The sequence below is a fragment of the Salvelinus fontinalis genome, chromosome 27 (assembly GCF_029448725.1).
Source record: "Salvelinus fontinalis isolate EN_2023a chromosome 27, ASM2944872v1, whole genome shotgun sequence".
NCBI lineage: Eukaryota > Metazoa > Chordata > Actinopteri > Salmoniformes > Salmonidae > Salvelinus > Salvelinus fontinalis.
The window spans coordinates 1,175,957-1,195,075 of record NC_074691.1 but is presented as its reverse complement, the minus strand read 5'-3'; the positions used below and the strand labels follow the sequence as shown (position 1 = coordinate 1,195,075).

The window sequence follows — 19,119 nt, the reverse complement described above, 5'->3', positions numbered from 1 at the left end:
GAAAAAAATATTTTTAGTTGAACTTTAAAGAAGAGGGAGGAATTCAGATTTTGAGAACCTGAGATGCGACCTAAAATAAAGGACAAAATAACTCGACCCACCAATTTATAACCTTTAGGATTAGATCAAGTGGGATGTAACATCACATTAATACGTCTGTTCTGTTCCACTACTACAGTAAGCCGTTTCATCAATTAACCCTTTCCTGCCATTCACAATGAAAGCCTGTAGTGACTGGTTAGTTTCCCCAGCAGTGGGAAGGTTGACTGAGGGTTGCGCATGTAGCCTGCTACACCTTTTTCTCTGTTCAGTTACATTACTGAAAAGAGGCATGGAGATGCCCACGTTATCACACACACACACTGATCTGGACGGCTTGGGAGTAGGAAGTGTTGTAATGAGAGCTCAGGGGGGAGTTCCCCCACGTGGCTGTGTGTGTTTCACACGGGAATGAAAATATATCGCATCACATCAATATAACACATTACCATACTAGCTTCAATTGAACAACATAGGCTAAGAGACCACTTATGGAGAAGATGTTGAAACATTGTTCTATTTTACACATTTACTGTAACAGACCTCACTTCTTACTGACTCCTTGAGGTAAACCAATACTTCCTACTGGATTAAGATAACACGATCTTTTCCTCAGGTTACAATACCAAGAGGTCATAAGCTTTTATGGTCAATCATCAAAATGTGTTCAGGAAATAATTAATCAGTAGTTTAGAGTAAGCCACCCTAGGTCACAGCTACATCTCATAGCACCCTGGCCTTTTCAATAACAACCTCCAAAAAATTCAAGGTGGAAATCATAAATTCTTATAAAAACAAAAAAACATTTGAAGTCTTAAGTTCATGTATTTCAATTAATTTAATGATAAAAAAAATAAAATCTATCAATCTAGCCTACTAGTTGAAATACTACAATGATAAAAAACAGAAAGTACCGGTTACATTGCATTTCCCTTGTATGCAGAGGTCCTCATCCACGCCAAACCCTAAGCCTGTCCAATCGATCCTTCACATTCTAGAGAGTGTCAACCACCACCATCCATTCAGGCCACATTAAAACATTCACACATGAAAGAACAGACAACAGTGCAGCTCTCCTCAAAATAAGCATGTCATTATGGACAGATAAAAAATGCGATGAATCCATCATAAGGAACATGTACTGTTATGTGACTACGCTCCATGTGTCCAAAAAGGTTAGTTTCAATTGAAGCGAAAGATCCCAAGACAATGTTTACAAAGGTTTGCATTGCTTTCTTCCCCAGGTTATTCCCCCAGGCAATGTTGAAGACTATGTGAAAACCATTGACCTATCATGAATATGCCACGTCCCACGACCCATGCTATGACATTTGCTTTGCCAGTAGTACAGTACAGTTGTTTAACTGTAGTCCTTATCTAAGGCTGATAGAGCTGGGGCTAACCATCCATTCAAACATCACCACCCTTAGCCTTGTCGTCAGAAACCAGAAGCATCCTGTTTTCAGGGGAAAAGCAGAGAAGAGCCGAAGCCTGAAAACCAAATACTTCCGGTTTCTTCCGACCCCACTCACACATTTATTTTACAGGTGCTACGTTAGGTTAAAACACCAACTGACATTGAAACAAAAGTGTCAAGCTAATGCAAACAGAACATCAAAAGAATGTACAGTGCCTTGCAATGGTATTCAGACCTCTTGGATTTCTTCACATTTTATTGTGTTACAAAGTATTCTAATTGATTGAATTGTCATTTTTTGTCAACAATCTACACAAAATACTCTGTCAAAGCGGAAGAAAAAAATCATATATTTTTTATTAATAAACATTTTAAAACATATAGTTGTTGCATAAGTATTCAGTTCCCTGAGTGTTATGTGTGTACATGTTAGGCAGCAATTACAGCTGTGAGTCTGCTTGTGTAAGTCTAAAGCCTTGTTCACACTGTAGGCCTTAATGCTCAAATCAGTTTTGGACTACTGTACTGACTGTCCAAACAGCAAGTTACAAGTGACCAAGTCAGATGTGTAGGTTCAGACAGCTGAAGGCTACACTTTTTTAGCTAGCCACAGCAGTCAACTAGCTAGCAACGTAGCTATTTAGCTTTCTAGCACATTCACTAATTTGTTTGTAAACAATTACCAAGCTAGTTAGCTACCACATATGCTTGTCAAACTGTCAACAGAGTAGCAAGCAACAAGATAAGCCGAATAACAGTCTAAAAACCACTTGAGGGTAAATAAATCAGATTGGACTGTACAGACATGGCCAAGAATCAGATTTGTATCGGACTTCAAACTACCTAGGAAGGTGGTTTGAAATGTGACTTGAAATTGACGATTCCATGTGCTTTTTGGCTGTTCAGACTGCAGGAAAAAGATTAAAATCGGATATGGAAATAAATATGATTGAGTCACTTCAAACTGCCAATGTGAACACGGCTTAAGGCACACCTGAACTGTGCAATATTTTGCCAATTAATCTTTTCAAAATTCTTCAAGCTCTGTCAAGATGTTGGGGATCAAGGCTGGACAGCAATTTTCAAGTCTTGCCATAGTATTTCCACCAGGCTTGAAAATAAGGAGGCAGTTACTCAGTGATGTGTTGTATTTGCCCCAAACATAGGGATTAGAATTTAGGCCCAAAAAGTGTATTCCTTTGCCATGTTTTTTTTGCAGTATTACTTTAGTGCCTTGTTGCATACAAGACACATGTTTTGGAATAGTTTTATTTTGTATATTTGTGTTCTTCTCACTGTCATTTATGTCATTATTGTAGAGTCACTACAATGTTGTTGATCCGTCCTCAGTTCTCTCCCATCACAGCCATTGTACTCTGTAACCGTTTTAAAATAACCAAATGGCCTCATGGTGACATCCCTGAGCAGTTTAATTCCGGTCCTGCAGCTCAGTTCAGAAGGACGACTATCTTTGAAGTGTCTGGGTGGTTTAATACACAATGCACTGCATCATTATTAACTAGACCATGCTAAAAGATATTCAATGTCTGACTTGTTATTGTTGGCCATCTACCAACAACTGCCCTTTTTAAGAGGCCTTCGAAAAGCTCCCTGCTCTTTGTAGTTGAATCTGTGATCGAAATGCAATACTTGACTGAGGGACCTCACAGATGTACAGAGCATTCGGAAAGTATTCAGACCCCTTACCCTTTTCCACATTTTGTTACCTTACAGCCTTATTGTAAAATGTATTACATTTCTATTTCTCCTCATCAATCTACACACAATACAACAAAGTGAAAAAGTGAACAGGTTTTTTGACATTTTAGCAAATGTATTAAAAAAAACTACAGAAATACCTAATTTACATAAGTATTCAGACCCTTTGCTATGAGACTCAAAATGGAGCTCAGGTGCGTCCTGTTTCGATGAATCATCCTTGAGATGTTTCTACAACTTCATTAGAGTCCACATGTGGTAAATTCAATTGATTGGACATGGTTTGGAAAGGCCACACACCTGTATATAAGGTCACACAGTTGACAGTGCATGTCAGAGCAAAAACCAAGCCATGCGGTCGAAGGAATTGTCCGTAGAGCACCGAGCCAAGATTGTGGCGAGGCACAGATCTAGGGAAGGCTCCCAAAACATTTCTGCAGCATTGAAGGTCCCCAAGAACACAATGGCCTCCATTATTCTTAAATGGAAGAAGTTTGGAAACAAGATTCTCTGGTCTGATGAAAACCAGAATTAACACTTTGGCCTGAATGCCAAGCATCACGTCTGGAGGAAACCTGGCACCATCCCTACGGTGAAGCATGGTGGTGGCAACATTACGCTGTGGGGATGTTTTTCAGCGTTTTTCAGGACTGGTAGACTAGTCAGGATCGAGGGAAAGGAACGGAGTAATGTACAGAGAGATTCTTGATGAAAACCTGCTCCACAGCGCTCAGGACCTCAGACTGGGGCGCAGGTTCCCCTTCCAACAGAACAACAACCCTAAGCACACAGATACGACAACTGGGAGTGGTTTTGTGACAAGTCTCTGAACATCTCTGGAGACCTGGAAATAGCTATGCATCCAACCTGACAGAGCTTGAGAGGATCTGCAGAGAAGAATGTGAGAAAATCCCCAAATACAGGTGTGCCAAGCTTGTAGACTACAAGACTATACCCAAGAAGACTAGGCTGTTATCGCTGCCAAAGGTGCTTCAACAAAGTACTGAGTAAAGGGTCTAAATACTTATGTAAAATGTTTTTTTGTTTGTAATAAATTTCCCAAAAATTCTAAACCTGTTTTTGCTTTGTCATTATGGGGTATTGTGTGTAGATTGACGAAGAACAAAAATCTATTTAATCCATTTTAGATTGAGGCTGTAACGTAGCAAAATGTGGAGTCAAGGGGTCTGAATCCTTTCCGAATACACTGTATGTAAGGGGGACAAAGGAAGGGTTAGTCATTTAAAATAATGTCAATCCATATTATTTCACACAGTAAGTTTATGTAACTTTTTATGTGATTTGATAAGCTAAATTTTTACCCCTTAACTAATTTAAGGGCTGAATACTTATGCAAAGACTATATTTCGGATATTTTTTATTAATTAAAATAAATCCACTTTGACAGAGTATTTTGTGCATATTGTAGACAAAATTACAATTAAATCCATTTTCATCCCACTTTGTAACAAAATGTGATATAATCAAGGGGGTCTGGATACTTTTGCAAGGCACTGTATAGCCTATAAGACATGTGTACAGCCTATACATAGGACATTGCTGACATATTGCTGTGAGTCATTCATTTATCTCAAGTGTTACAGCAAAAGCAGATGGGCTGAACCAAAGTTACGAGTGCTGTAAATTTGAATGTACAACTTTATAAAAGGTGAATGCAGTTTGTCAAATCTTTTAGTTGTCTCTATGGGTGATTATTGACTTTATGGCTTGTTTGAATACAAATTCACATTTGCAATTTAATAATACCAGAACAACTGGTCTACAGTACCAGTCAAAAGTTTGTACACACCTACTCATTCAAGGGTTTCCTTATTTTTACAATTTTCTACATTGTAGAATAATAGCGAAAACATCAAACCTTGAGAGAATGTCAAGAGTGTGCAAAGCTGTCATCAAGGCAAAGGGTGGCTACTTTGAAGAATCTCAAATATGAAATATATTTTGATTTAACACTTTTTTGGTTACTACATGATTCAATATATTTTATTTCATAGTTTTGATGTCTTCACTATTATTCTACAATGTAGAAAAACCCTGGAATGAGTAGGTGTTTCCAAACTTTTGACTGGTACTGTATGACCTGTTAGTGTAACAAATAATTTAAGTATTTGGTTTGATTGTAAAGCTGTACACGTAGGGCTAAATGAATTGTCTGGAAATCCTCCACGTTGTCTGGGTCAGCCAGGCCACTAAATGAATGCCACCATACTTAAACTAACATTCAGTATGAAAATGTATGGCATTTATCCAAATCAAATACTTCAATAATATGGTTTGCCTAGTTGAATCCTACACCAACAAAACAAGAGAACAAATAATTGTGCAGGCTGTTTGTTCCAAGAGCTGAAGTTCGAGTCATTCCGCCTGGTTGCAACTCTTGCTGGCATTTGACAGTTAATTGTCTTTTACCTGACCTAACGTAAGTGCGTCCTATTCAAAAATAAGATGGGCATCTTGAATGCTGCTTGAAATCTCACTCTCCCTCCCCTCTCACTCCATATAAAATAGAACATAGTAACTTCTGCAAAGTTCTTTTTGATGGTCTGCTGGTAAGCTGTGCATTTATTCGTGTGATGTTGTTAGGAAAATAGTAAAACATTTTCTGTCGGGTCACTCCGTAACTTTCCTCATCATACACTATGGTAAGCCATGAGGAACAACATCAGTCAACTAAAGATGTATGAACTATGCTTTTCGTATGATCTGAAAGGGCGGTAATTTGACTTAAGATCCATCTGACACAACCTGGACATTCGTGTAAATCCTTCCTTGATCTCAATGGTAGACTTCTAATTTTTTTTTAGTTAAGCACATAGATCTCAAGTCAGAATAATGCCAAAAGTGAGACCTCTACCATACCTGCTTCTTTATATGAAACAAATAAAATATTCTCAAGCAGCATTACCTGATCATGAACTGGTAATGATTAAACATTTCTCTCATGCCATGTCCAAAATGTACAACAATGCAATTATTAGTTTTAAACTAAATTGATGCAGTATCTACACAGAGATTATCCAAAATGGGACCTTACTTGGGGCCTGCTCACCATAGTATCTCATGTCCTCTTTTCATAGAGGCCTTATAAGCTTAATATGGTGCCATTCACAATATTACATTACCGATAGCTGAAGGCTTGCGGTATACAGCTCATGTACTAGTGATTACCCCCAAACTACACCGCAAACATCAGATTTTTGTTCTTTGACTGCAGCTCCAGAAGCATATCGCAAAGGCTGAAATCAATAGCCATTTTATTACTTGTTTACATTTCACATGCCAATGTGAAATGTGTTTGAGCTGGGTTTGACAGACAAAACATACAGGCGACGACTGCTGTGTAATTTCGGGGTCATAGACACTTAAACGGGTGACTGCTGATTGGTCCAGCCGAATCACTCCCATTGACCTGTATCCTTGAAACCTGACCCTAGGCAACAGTGACTAAGGTCTGAATTTAATGACAGACTCTTTTGGCATAGAGAAACTACATCACTGCCTACGTCGATAAGGGTAAAATATACATTCTGGGGACTCTCCCAACAAATCAAGAAGCAGATGTCAGAACGCCGTGATTTTGCAGGCAATAACTTTGCAGTGGTTTTAGTTAAGGTAGTTGATGCAAACTATCCACTTGCATAATTCACTCATTAAAAATAACCTTCCTGATCATTTTGCATTTTATTCAAGCAGATAAAGTGGTGACTTAGGCAGTAACATAGTTCCTCTATGACAAGAGTCCATCATTGAAACCACCCTAGTCACTGTGTTTCCTAGGGTTGGGTTTTCGAGACTAATTGACCTGTGTGACGACGGCTCGGTGCGTGTCAAGTCAAACACCTTTAAAAAGACACTAGAATCCCTTTCTGTACCTTTCCTATACAAAGTAGAAACCCATTAAATGAACACAAAAAGTCAAACGGGACACACAGAGACAGAAAAAAAAAACAACGGAAACGTGGCTTTAGTTTTTGTTTTTCCAGTTCCCTCCTCAGACTCCTCCTCCTAGACCTTCTGCACCTGTGGCTGCGGCGCCCTGCGTCCTGCCTTCATGCGGATGCGGGCGTAGACGCGCAGGAAGAGGGCGAGGAAGACCACGGCCATGCCGAAGCCCCCCACCATTGTGACGGCGTGACCATACAGGAAACAGGAGAGCAGGATGGCGATGGCCTGCCGAAGGGTCATGATAATGGTGAAGATGGCGGCGCCGAACTGTGCGATGGTGTAGAAGATGAAGAGCTGGCCGCATGCTGAGCACACCGACAACAGCACGGCATGGAATGCAAACTCCGAATGTCGCGTCATGAAGGCCAGCGAGTCGAAGAAGGCGCCCTGTTCCAGCAGCGAGCCAACGGTGAAGAGGCAGGAAAAGAGGTTGACGCCGAACATCATCTGTACCGACGACATCTTGCACTTGAACAGGTTGTCCTGCCAGTTGGACGTGAAGCTGTCGAAGACGATGTAGCCGACCAAGATGACCACGCCGCTGAACGTTGTGACCGTAGACGGGTGCTTACCGGTCGTACTCGTCAACAAGAACATGCTGACGCCCAGAGAGATCAGAGCCGCCGTCAGGTACTCCCAGTACTCGTAGCTCTTGTGCGACACAATCTTACCCATTAACATGACGGGGATCACTTTAGAGGCCTTAGCCAGCACCTGGGTGGGGAAGCTGATGTACTTGAGGGCCTCGTACTGGCACCAGCTGCTGAGGACGTTGGAGAGCGAGGCGAACGAGTATTTATACATGGGCGCACCGTGGCGAGGCTGCTTGAACAGGAGACACCACAAGCCAGACACAGTCAGCGCCAGGATGCGGTTCATGAACACCAGGAACTGGGAGTCCTTGAAGCGCTCGCCCTCCTCCTCGGGGGTGGAGGCCCCATACGAGCGTGTCATCACCCTCTCCTGTAGGACACCCCATGTCAGGTAGGATGTCTGGAGAGAAAACAAGATAACATAGATAAGGAGACTAAACTGTATGACGTACATGAGATATAATTGTGAATATGTTGGTATCGCTGTTTAGCCTTTTACACTTGTGGGAAATGGCCTATATGGACATTAGTGTTGCACGGTACACCGGTACCGTACCAAAACATCATAATAACAACATTTTAGAATACTGTAGTATCGTTTCATATGATACAACCAAATTTTCGGCCCTGCTAATCTAAAGAACCTGCTGGCGCCTGTAATAAAATGTTTATAAAGTCAGCTACATTTAAGCAACAGCCACTAGTCTCTTGTATGCGCAGGTCCCATAATATCTACTTCACTTTCATGCGCATATCACGTGTGGCAGCTATAACCAGCCAGTCACGTACCCTACCTGCCCTCACTCACCTGCTTCTCGCTAATTATTGGTTTGATAAACAACGCTGTTCAGTCATGTTACCTAGCTAGCGAACAACTTGGTAACCTGGTAGGTCTAGGCAAATTTGATTGACACAGGAAGAAAGGAAAAGGGTCTGCTACTCATGAGATGTGTTTCAAAGGTAAGATTCATATAGGCCTAATGCAAGCCTCAACTATATCAATACATCTCTCTTTCTGGTGCTCCTTAAATTTGGTTAGGTGCCTAATCAAATAAAGCTTTATTTATATAGCACATTTCAGACATGAATGCAACACAATGCGCCTCACAGAAAAAAACAAATAAACAATGAAATATTTACCTCACAAGAAACACGAGGATGAACTAAAAAATAATTTAAAACTGAAAGACTAACGTTTTAAAGTTGGAAGCAGTGTGTGTGTGTTTGTGGGATAGAGGGAGACAGGAAGGGAGGGAGTGTGTGTGTCTGTGTTAACTGAAGAGTAAAGGTTTCATGCAGTGTTTTCCCTTACTGCTACATTGACATGGAGATCATTATGCAAGTACAGTTGAAGTCGGAAGTTTACATAAACTTAGGTTAGAGTCATTAAAACTCGTTTTTTAACCACTCCACAAATTTCTTGTTAACCTCTTGTGGCTGAAGGGACAGTATTGAGTAGCTTGGATGAAAGGTGCACAGAGGTGCCCAGAGTAAACAGCCTTCTCCTCAGTCATAGTTGCTAATATATGCATATTATTATTAGTATTGGATAGAAAACAGTCTGAAGTTTCTAAAACTGTTTGAATTATGTCTGTGAGTATAACAGAACTCATATGGCAGGCAAAAACTTGAGAAAAAATCCAAACAGGAAGTGGAAATTCTGAGGCTGGTCGAGTTTCAACCAAGATCCCATTGAAATCACAGCGAGATATGAATGAGTATTCACTTCCTACGGCTTCCACTAGATGTCAACAGTCTGTAGAACTTTGTCTGATGACTCTACTGTGACGGGGGGCCGAAGGAGACAGGAATGAGTCACCACTGCCATGAGGTGACCATTCTTTGACCATGTACGTTCACATGAGAGAGAGCTCCGTTCCATCGCTCATCTGAAGTCAATGTAATTCTCCGGTTGGAACGTTATTCAAAATTTATGTTAACAACATTCTAAAGATTGATTCAATACATCGTTTGACATGTTTCTACTGACTGTTACGGAACTTTTGGACATTTTGTCACGTTTTAGTGAACGCGCTTCGTGACTTTGGAATTGTTTACCAAACGCGCTAACCAAAGTAGCTAATTGGACGGAGATTATCGAACAAATCAAGCATTTATTGTGGACCTGGGATTCCTGGGAGTGCATTCTGATGAAGATCATCAAAGGTAAGGGAATATTTATCATGTCATTTCTGGTTTCTGTTGACTCCAACATGGCGGCTAATTTGACTACAGTTCTGAGCGCCGTCTCAGATTATTGCATGGTTTGCTTTTTTCCGTAAAGTTTTTTGAAATCTGACACAGCGGTTGCATTAAGGAGAGGTATATCTATAATTCCATGTGTATAACTTGTATTATCATGCACTATCAATGGATGTTTTTGGAACTAGTGAACGTAACACACCGATTTTTTTATATACATATTAACTTTATCAAACAAAACATACATGTATTGTGTAACATGAAGTCCTATGAGTGTCATCTGATGAAGATCATCAAAGGTTAGTGATGAATTTTATCTCTATTTGTGCTTTTTGTGACTGCTATCTTTGGCTGGAAAAATGGCTGTGTTTATTCTGTGGCTTGGTGGTGACCTAACATAATCGTTTGTGGTGCTTTCGCTGAAAAGCATATTTGAAATCAGACACTTTGGTGGGATTAACAACAAAATTATCTTTAAAATGGTATAAGACACATGTATGTCTGAGGAATTTTAATTATGAGATTTCTGTTGTTTTGAATTTGGCGCCCTGCACTTTCACTGGCTGTTGTCATATCATCCCGTTAACGGGATTGCAGCAATAAGAAGTTAACAAACTATAGCTTTGGCAAGTCGGTTAGGACATCTACTTTGTGCATGACAAGTAATTTTCCAATTGTTTACAGACAGATTATTTCACCTATAATTCACTGTATCACAATTACAGTGGGTCAGAAGTTTACATACACTAAATTAAACAGCTTGGAAAATTCCAGAAAATGATGTCATGGCTTTAGAAGCTTCTGATAGGGTAATTGATATCATTTGAGTCAATTGGAGGTGTACCTGTGGATGTATTTCCTGGCCTACCTTCAAATTCAGTGCCTCTTTGCTTGACAATCATGGGGAAAAACAAAAGAAATCAGCCAAGACCTTAATTTTTTTTTTGTAGACTTCCACAAGTCTGGTTCATCCTTGGGAGCAATTTCCAAACGCCTGAAGGTACCACGTTCATCTGTACAAACAGTAGTACGCAAGTATAAACACCATGGGACTACCATTCAGGAAGGACGGTAGTCCTAGAGATGAACATACTTTGGTGCGAAAAATGCAAATCAATCCCAGAACAACAGCAAAGGACCTTGTGAAGATGCTGGAGGAAACAGGTACAAAAGTATCTATATCCACAGTAAAACGAGTCCTATATCACCATAACCTGAAAGGCCGCTCAGCAAGGAAGAAGCCACTGCTCCAAAACCGCCATAAAAAATCCAGAATATGGTTAGCAACTGCACATGGGGACAAAGATCGTACTTTTTGGAGAAATGTCTTCTGGTCTGATGAAACAAAATTAGAACTGTTTGGCCATGATGACCATTGTTATATTTGGAGGAAAAAGGGGGAGGCTTGCAAGCCAAAGAACACCATCCCAACCGTGAAGCACGGGGGTGGCAGCATCATGTTGTGGGGGTGCTTTAATGCAGGAGGGTCTAGGTGCACTTCACAAAATTGATGGCATCATGAAGGAGGAAAATTATGTGGATATATTGAAGCAACATCTCAAGACATCAGTCAGGAAGTTAAACCTTGGTCGCAAATGGGTATTCCAAATGGACAATGACCCCAAGCATACTTCCAAAGTTGTGGCAAAATGGCTTAAGGGCAACAAAGTCAAGGTATTGGAGTGGCCATCACAAAGCCCTGACCTCAATCCCATATAAAATTTGTGGGCAGAACTGAAAAAGCGTGTGTGAGGAAGGAGGCCTTACAAACCTGACTCCAGTTACACCAGCTCTGTCAGGAGGAATGGGCCAAAATTCACCCAACTTATTGTGGGAAGCTTGTGGAAGGCTACCCGAAACGTTTGACCCAATTTCAACAATTTAAAGGCAATGCTACCAAATACTAATTGAGTGTATGTAAACTTCTGACCCACTGGGAATGTGATGAAAGAAATAAAACTGAAATAAATCCATTCTCTCTACTATTATTCAGACATTTCACATTCTTAAAATAAAGTGGTGATCCTAACTGACCTAAAACAGGGATTTTTTTACGAGGATTAAATGTCAGGAATTGTGAAAAACTGAGTTTAAATGTATTTGGCTAAGGTGTATGTAAACTTCCGACTTCAAATGTAGGTACTCCTATAGGGTTAATTTAGAGTTATTAATGTAACTTTAGATGTTCTACAAACGTTGGCCTACATGTTTTGATTTTTAATACATTGTAAGGCTGCATGATATGACTAATGATGATTTGAAAAAAGTAGCATGAAAGGCATGAGCCCTGCTTTGTTTTTTTGTGCAGGCTGTACACTCTTCCTCAGTCTCTCATTCATAATTTGACAAGCACTTGATAATGCCTCGAATTTCCCGGCGGCATCCCCTTTGTGTGGCCGTAATGCCCCCTAAAAAAATCTATGCCTTTTGCAGCCAGTGGCCGTTGTGCCCTTAGGCTGAATATAATAATTAAAATTCACTCCGAGTGCTGCGTGCTCCGAAGCACCTCTCACTCACATGACTCTCCATCACGTGATCGCGGATTAATGTGCTTAATTTGAAGAAGTTATTTGTACACTTTAGTTGTGATACAAACCTTATCAAAACATATAGGTCAATGGGCTAGGCTACGAGGTGTGCGACAATGATTAGAAAAAGTCACACAAAAAAAGGCATTGTCTTACCCTGGGCGTCATTCACAAGTGATAATATATAATTCACAAGTGATAGGCTAATATTGTCAGCCATCGGACTATTCTTGATTAAATCTTGTCTTTACATATACTAAATAATATATATGTGGGAAATTTGTTTTGCTTTAGAATGGACTATTATCATTTTCAAAAAAATACATGTCACCTATGCACTTAAATTGCGAATGCTTTTCCCGTTGTTCATTTCCATGCCAGCCTGGTAGGTTATACTCCTGTCGTTAAGAGAAGCAATGTGCTTAATATTAGGAAAGTTGACAAATAAATATAGTAGGCCTAGCCTATAGAAAGCTTAATAGAGGCCATCAAAACTTGGTTCTCACACAATTGCATAGCCTATAGAAATGTTGTGCAACATGAGCTCATGGGCTCTCTTGAAGTGTTTGATTTGCATTGATGTCAGTGATTATTTAACCTTTATTTAACTAGGCAAGTCAGTTAAGAACAAATTCTTATTTACAATGACGGTCTACCCCGGCCAAACCCGGACGATGCTGGGCCAATTGTGCGCCGCCCCATGGGACTCCCAATCACGGCCGGATGTGATGCAGCCTTAACCAGGGACTGCAGTGACACGTCTTGCACTGAGATGCAGTGCCTTAGACCGCTGCGCCACTCGGTACACCAGAGTGCTGAGTACCAGGCAGTTATCAAGTTTGGTAGGCTACTAATGATCATCAGCAGCATCAGAGCTTGGAGAAGCCCAATTACTGTGACTAAACGGTCACGTGGAATTTGACTGCCTTCCTGAATTGTGACTGCCTGTTTGGTGGTAATACAGTCACAGTAACAGCCCTAGTCATGCGTGCATTCAGTTGCATGTTCCGCAGTGAATATTCTTCATAATATACAAACATATGCTCATTCTGTTCAGAACAACCCAGGGCATGCTGCCATGTCATCTTTTAACTGTTCATCAAACATAGTGATCATAAACGTTGACAGTACATGACATGAGTTTTATGAAATGGAAATGTGAAGTGCACATTTGGACTCGCTTGTATGAGATCAAAGCAGTATTTATTATAATCATCAACATCTCACCATTTATTTCACGTTACTGTACAGCCACTGCATTCCAATTTATGTGCTTATCAGTGGCCAAATCTGCCATTTTCAACCCATATACAGTATTGAGTGCAAAAGGCTACAACTAGAAAATCTACCCAATCAAAATGTAATACATTTCATTTATATAGCCCCTTTAACTACTTTACCTGAAGTCCCGCAGCGCAGAAGACTAACTTGAAGGCCTGTCTGGCCGACGAGCCCGAGTCAGCGTCATTTCTCGGAGCTATGGACACGTCGTCCAGGAGACCAGTCTTCGATTCACTACCAAACACACAGGCCTTTATGACAGGATAGCAAATGCCACGACCTGGGAGGGGAAAACACTGGTCAGGAAGATATTTTAAGGTCCAGCACACATCGACCATTCACTGATTCATCAAAACAAAACACAATGATCATGTTAACATAGAGAAACTGTGAATTGCAACTTGAAGGATACACCGAGCTTTAACGGACTGAATTCAGAATTAATGTGGAGAAAAACTGTAGGTCTATTTGTGTGCGTATCATTCTGCGTGTGTGCCAGCCAGGTATATGCGTGCAGAGTGTGCATTATCACCAGTCTGTAGAACATCCACACCTGTTTCGAGGTAGTTGATCCTCTTGAAGTAGCCAATGAGAAAGTAGCCAGGTATGATGATGGTGGCGTAGCCCAGCACGTTGAGGAAGAAGCGGAACAACCACACGTCGTGCCAGTCCTGTAGCAACGAAGACTCTTTGTCAGCCGCCAGCGTAGACGGGAGGATCAGCACCAGGCCAGGCCAAAGCCTTCAGCACATACAGGATAAAAGTACTAGTATTAGTACCGGAGGCATGGCAGGTAAGTTCTGTAATAGACTGGTTAACTATAATAAACTCTCAGAAGCATGTTTTTCCCCACATGGTTTTAGAGTGATGGGTTGAAATACTGCAGACGCCTCTCTGATGAGATACTAAAACTTAGATTCTAGTATTTATTTACAACTTTAGACTTTAGTAGATTATGTGACTTGGGTGGGACATATTGGAAGGTGGGGGACAGTGTAATTTAAAGCATAATTAACACATAACACCCATTGGCCTGAAAGCAGAGTAAAGAGAAGAGATGATCCATTTCTACACAACAGCCCCGTATTAGTCCAGGTAACACAACCTATTTCCACCTGTCATGTTCACACTGATCCTTTACACTAGCATCCTTTTCCAGATGCCACTAACTTACCTGCACACACCAATAGCTCTCCTCTCCGTTACCCATCTGGGGAGGGAGGGGATGACCTAATCAGGCCATGTGAAAGGTGTGCTCCCTCCCTGGCTGCTGTGGCACAGTAGTGGATCACTTTCACTGGGAGGGAGGGCCCCCACCTCCTCCTTCACCCCAGAGGACTGCCTACCTCTGCCTGCATGCCTGACTGGCTCACACAAACAGGGGCTCTTTGTGTGAGCCTCTACCCCCGGCCAGACCAGCCAGTCAGGCCACAGAAGCAGCAACAGGAGAAGCCGCCACTATAGCATCGCCCAGTGCAACCTGGGCTTTGAACAAGCAGCTCATTACATGGCACTGCTACCAACAGTCCAGCCGCAGCTGGAAAAATGCATCCGAAACAGAAAAATTTCCGCATTTAGGCTTTGTGCCGCAGTTGCTGGGATTCCATCTACTTATCGCATGGGTCATCTTTGAAAGTTACACAATTGGAAAGAGGGCCGTGTTGCTTTTACAGTACCAGTCAAACGTTTGGACAAACCTACTCATTCAAGGGTTTTCTATATTTTTACTATGTTCTATGCTGTAGAATAATAGTGAAGACTTCAAAACTATGAAATAACACATTTGAAATCATGTATTAACCAAAAGTGTTAAATCAAAATATATTGCCTTTGCCTTGATGACAGCTTTGCACACTCTTGGCATTCTCTCAACCAGCTTCATGAGGAATGCTTTTCCAACCGTCTTGAATTCCCATACATGCTGAGCACTTGTTGGCTGCTTCTCCTTCACTCTGCGGTCCAACTCATCCCAATTGGGTTGAGTCCGGGTGATTGTGGAGGCCAGGTCATCTGATGCAGCACCATCACTCTCCTTCTTAATCAAATAGCCCGTACACAGCCAGGAGGTGTGTTTTGGGTCATTGTCCTGTTGAAAAACAAATGATAGCCCCACTAAGCACAAACCAGATGGGATGGTGTATCGCTGCAGAATGCTGTGGTAGCCATGCTGGTTAAAAGTGTGCCTTCAATTCTAAATAAATCACAACGTCACCAGCAAAGCACCCTCACACCACCTACTCCATGCTTCACAGTGGGAACCATCAGACCAAAGGACAGATTTCCACCAGTCTAATGTCCATTGCTCGTGTTTCTTGGCCCAAACAAGTCTCTTCTTATTGGTGTCATTTAGTAGTGGTTTCTTTGCAGCAATTTGATCATGGAGGCTGGATTCACAGTCTCCTCTGAACAGTTGATGTTGAGATGTGTCTGTTACATGAACTCTGTGAAGCATTTACTTGGGCTGCAATCTGAGGTGCAGTTAACTATAATGAACGTATCCTCTGCAGCAGAGGTAACTCTGGGTCTTTCGCTGATGGTCCTCATGAGAGCCAGTTTCATCATAATGCTTGATGGTTTTTGCGACTGCACTTTAAGAAACTTAAAAGTTCTTGACCTTCATGTCTTAAAGTAATGATGGACTGTTATTTCTCTTTGCTAATTTGAGCTGTTCTTGCCATAACATGGACTTAGTATTTTACCAAATAGGGCTATCTTCTGTATAACTCCCATACCTTCTCACAACACAACTGATTGGCTCAAACGCATTAAGGAAAGAAATTCCACAAATTAAATTTTAATAAGGCACACCTGTTAATTTAAATGTATTCCAGGTGACTACATCATGAAGCTGGTTGAGAGAATGCCAAGAGTGTGCAAAGCTGACATCAAAGCAAAGGGTGGATACTTTGAAGAAATTCAAATATATATTTTGATTTGTTAAACACCTTTTTGGTTAATACATGATTCCATGTGTTATTTCATAGTTTTGATGTCTACACTAGTTTTTTTTACAATGTATAAAATAGTAAAAATAAAGAAAAACCCTGGAATGAGTAGGTGTGTCCAAACTTTTGACTTGTACTGTAGGTACACTGCAACAGTTAGCCTAGGCCTAATTGTTTGAATGATTAGGAATGGATTGATTGAACAAGATTAATCTGAAAAAATCTAGCCATTAAAGAACCTGTGATTCACTTTGTTCCAGGATGCTCAAAAATGCAGTGGGGGAATTTCTTGAAGGGACACCTTCCTTCTATAAATAAAGACTTATGGGACAAGACTTATCTTCAGATAACATCAGATGACTTCAAAAAAGGATAGAAGAATGCATTGTTACTAAATATACATTGCATAATTGATTCTCAGATGTGGAGGGAAAAATAGCTGGTTCAAGAGCTAAAATAGAACTGCTGGGTTGAGGTTTTCCTTTGAAGCTTACTAGGTCTTATGCATGTTGCCATGATAAAGATGGTATGGGAAAAGTTGCCCAAGTTGTAGGAAACCTATTGTATTCTTAATTTAAAAAATATAAACAACATGTAAAGTGTTGGTTCCATGTTTCATGACCTGAAATAAAAGATCCCATAAATTTTCAATTTGCACAAAAAGCGTATTTCTCTCAAATTTGGTGCACAAATTTTTTCACATCCCTGTTAGTGAACATTTTCTCCTTTGCCAAGATAATCCATCCACCTGACAGGTGTGGCATATCTAGAAGCTGATTAAACAGCATGATCATTACACAGGTGCACCTTGTGCTGGGGACAATAAAAGGCCACTAACATTTGCAGCTTTGTCACACAACGCCATATATGTCTCAAGTTGAGGGAGTGAGCAATTGGCATGCTGACTGCAGGAATGTCCACCAGAGCCAGATCATTTAATGTTGATTTCTCTACTATAAGCCACCTTAAATGAAGTTTTAGAGAATTTGGCAGTATGCCCAACTGCAGACCCTGTGTACCCACGCCAGCCCTCCACATCTGGCTTCTTCACCTGCAGGATCATCTGAGACCAGCACCCGAACAGCTGATAAAATGTAGGAGTATTTCCATCTGTAATAAATCATTCTGAGTTCCCAGGCCCACCCATAACTGCGCCCCTGCCCAGTTGTAAATCCATAGATTAGGGCCTAATGAATTTATTTAATTTGACTGATTTCCTTATGAACGAACTCAGTAAAACCGTTAATTGTTATGTTGCATTTATATTTTTTGGTTAGTATAGTTGTAGCGGGTGGCTTATTTAACATCAAACAGTGGCATTGCATCCCTTACACACTTATAGGACTTGAGACTAGTATGTTGGCCTGGACCCATAAATGACTAAACTGTACATGTTATTTTCTGTCTACATTCATCAAATTGTAGTAATACAGCAAGCACTGATGGACTAAAAGCTGAAACGTATGAACAATTCACGACAACATGTCAGATACATTTAGCAATGGCTAGGTTCTTTCTGCATTTATTCATTATGGACCTAAGCTAACCTGTTCAGTGTAACTAGTCTACAATCTGTGACAAGGACAACAATCCTATTTACAGACACATAGATAACTTTGATAACTTGTAATGACTATGATTTGGGCATTTCAATACACAACACACATTCTCTACATTTCAAGGCAAGTTAGCTAACTAGCCAAAACATATCGTCGAGTGCAGTCTGACAGCTGTTTACAAGGGCACGCTCACACTGACAACTGGCAGTTAGCTGTGCTAAATATAATTTTTCTTGCTTTACTTTGGGTTTAAAGTGAATGCAATTCAAAATGAATGGTTAGAGGCATCAGCACAAATGTCTTCCTACCTCCATAAAAAAGATGGCATTTTCCACCCACCAACACTTATTCTGGTCTAACACCTGGCGTTGCGAACACCCCGAACTCAACCACTTTAGCTACAATGAAGCGTTTACGCAAATTAACTGAGGATATCCTTAATGTAAAAGCTAATTTCTTTCTGGCTGGCTGTTTCCTTTCCCGGTGCCTTCACAACTTATCAATTGCCTATGTGTTCACTTCCATAAAGAATCCCCTTCAGTGGAAACCTGGAAAATGCGAAGCCGGATTTCATTACATAGCTGAGATTGTAGACCTCCGTCGCACATTGCCACCTGTAGGGCTGGAAGAATAAATGCACATGCCCACTTTACGAGCAGTACCAAGATAGGCAGCTAGTAAAGTGGGCTAAAACGAGTAAAACGGCTTCTCAAATAAAAATTCCTGATCACATTTGTAGACGATTTCATGGCGACGTTGGCTAGCTAAACTCATGCGTAGAAACGAGCTTGGGTCTAACGGTTGTCTCGCACCGAACTGCGCATGTGCAAGCCATCATCAACTCAAAGGCACTCCTTCGATATACATTTG

General features: G+C 40.8%; 1 protein-coding gene across 1 annotated transcript; it reads right to left on the bottom strand.

Moving 5' to 3' along the window:
* Positions 1–858: 858 nt before the first annotated feature.
* On the bottom strand, positions 859–19,072 carry LOC129824836 (adenosine 3'-phospho 5'-phosphosulfate transporter 1-like). Its single transcript, XM_055884343.1, has 4 exons — positions 18,558–19,072; positions 14,299–14,486; positions 13,865–14,025; positions 859–8,134 (listed from the first exon to the last, which is right to left on the bottom strand). The coding sequence occupies exons 1-4, from the start codon at positions 18,575–18,577 to the stop codon at positions 7,202–7,204; spliced, it is 1,302 nt and encodes a 433-aa protein (XP_055740318.1). The 5' UTR covers positions 18,578–19,072; the 3' UTR covers positions 859–7,201.
* Positions 19,073–19,119: the final 47 nt, after the last annotated feature.

Coding starts and splice junctions, on each gene's coding strand:
- LOC129824836 (XM_055884343.1), bottom strand. CDS start 18,577: ATGCCATCTTTTTTATGGAG. Junction 14,487..18,557: donor ATGCCATCTTTTTTATGGAG/GTAGGAAGACAT, acceptor TATGTGCTGAAG/GCTTTGGCCTGGCCTGGTGC. Junction 8,135..13,864: donor TCTGCGCTGCGGGACTTCAG/GTAAAGTAGTTA, acceptor TTTTCTCTCCAG/ACATCCTACCTGACATGGGG.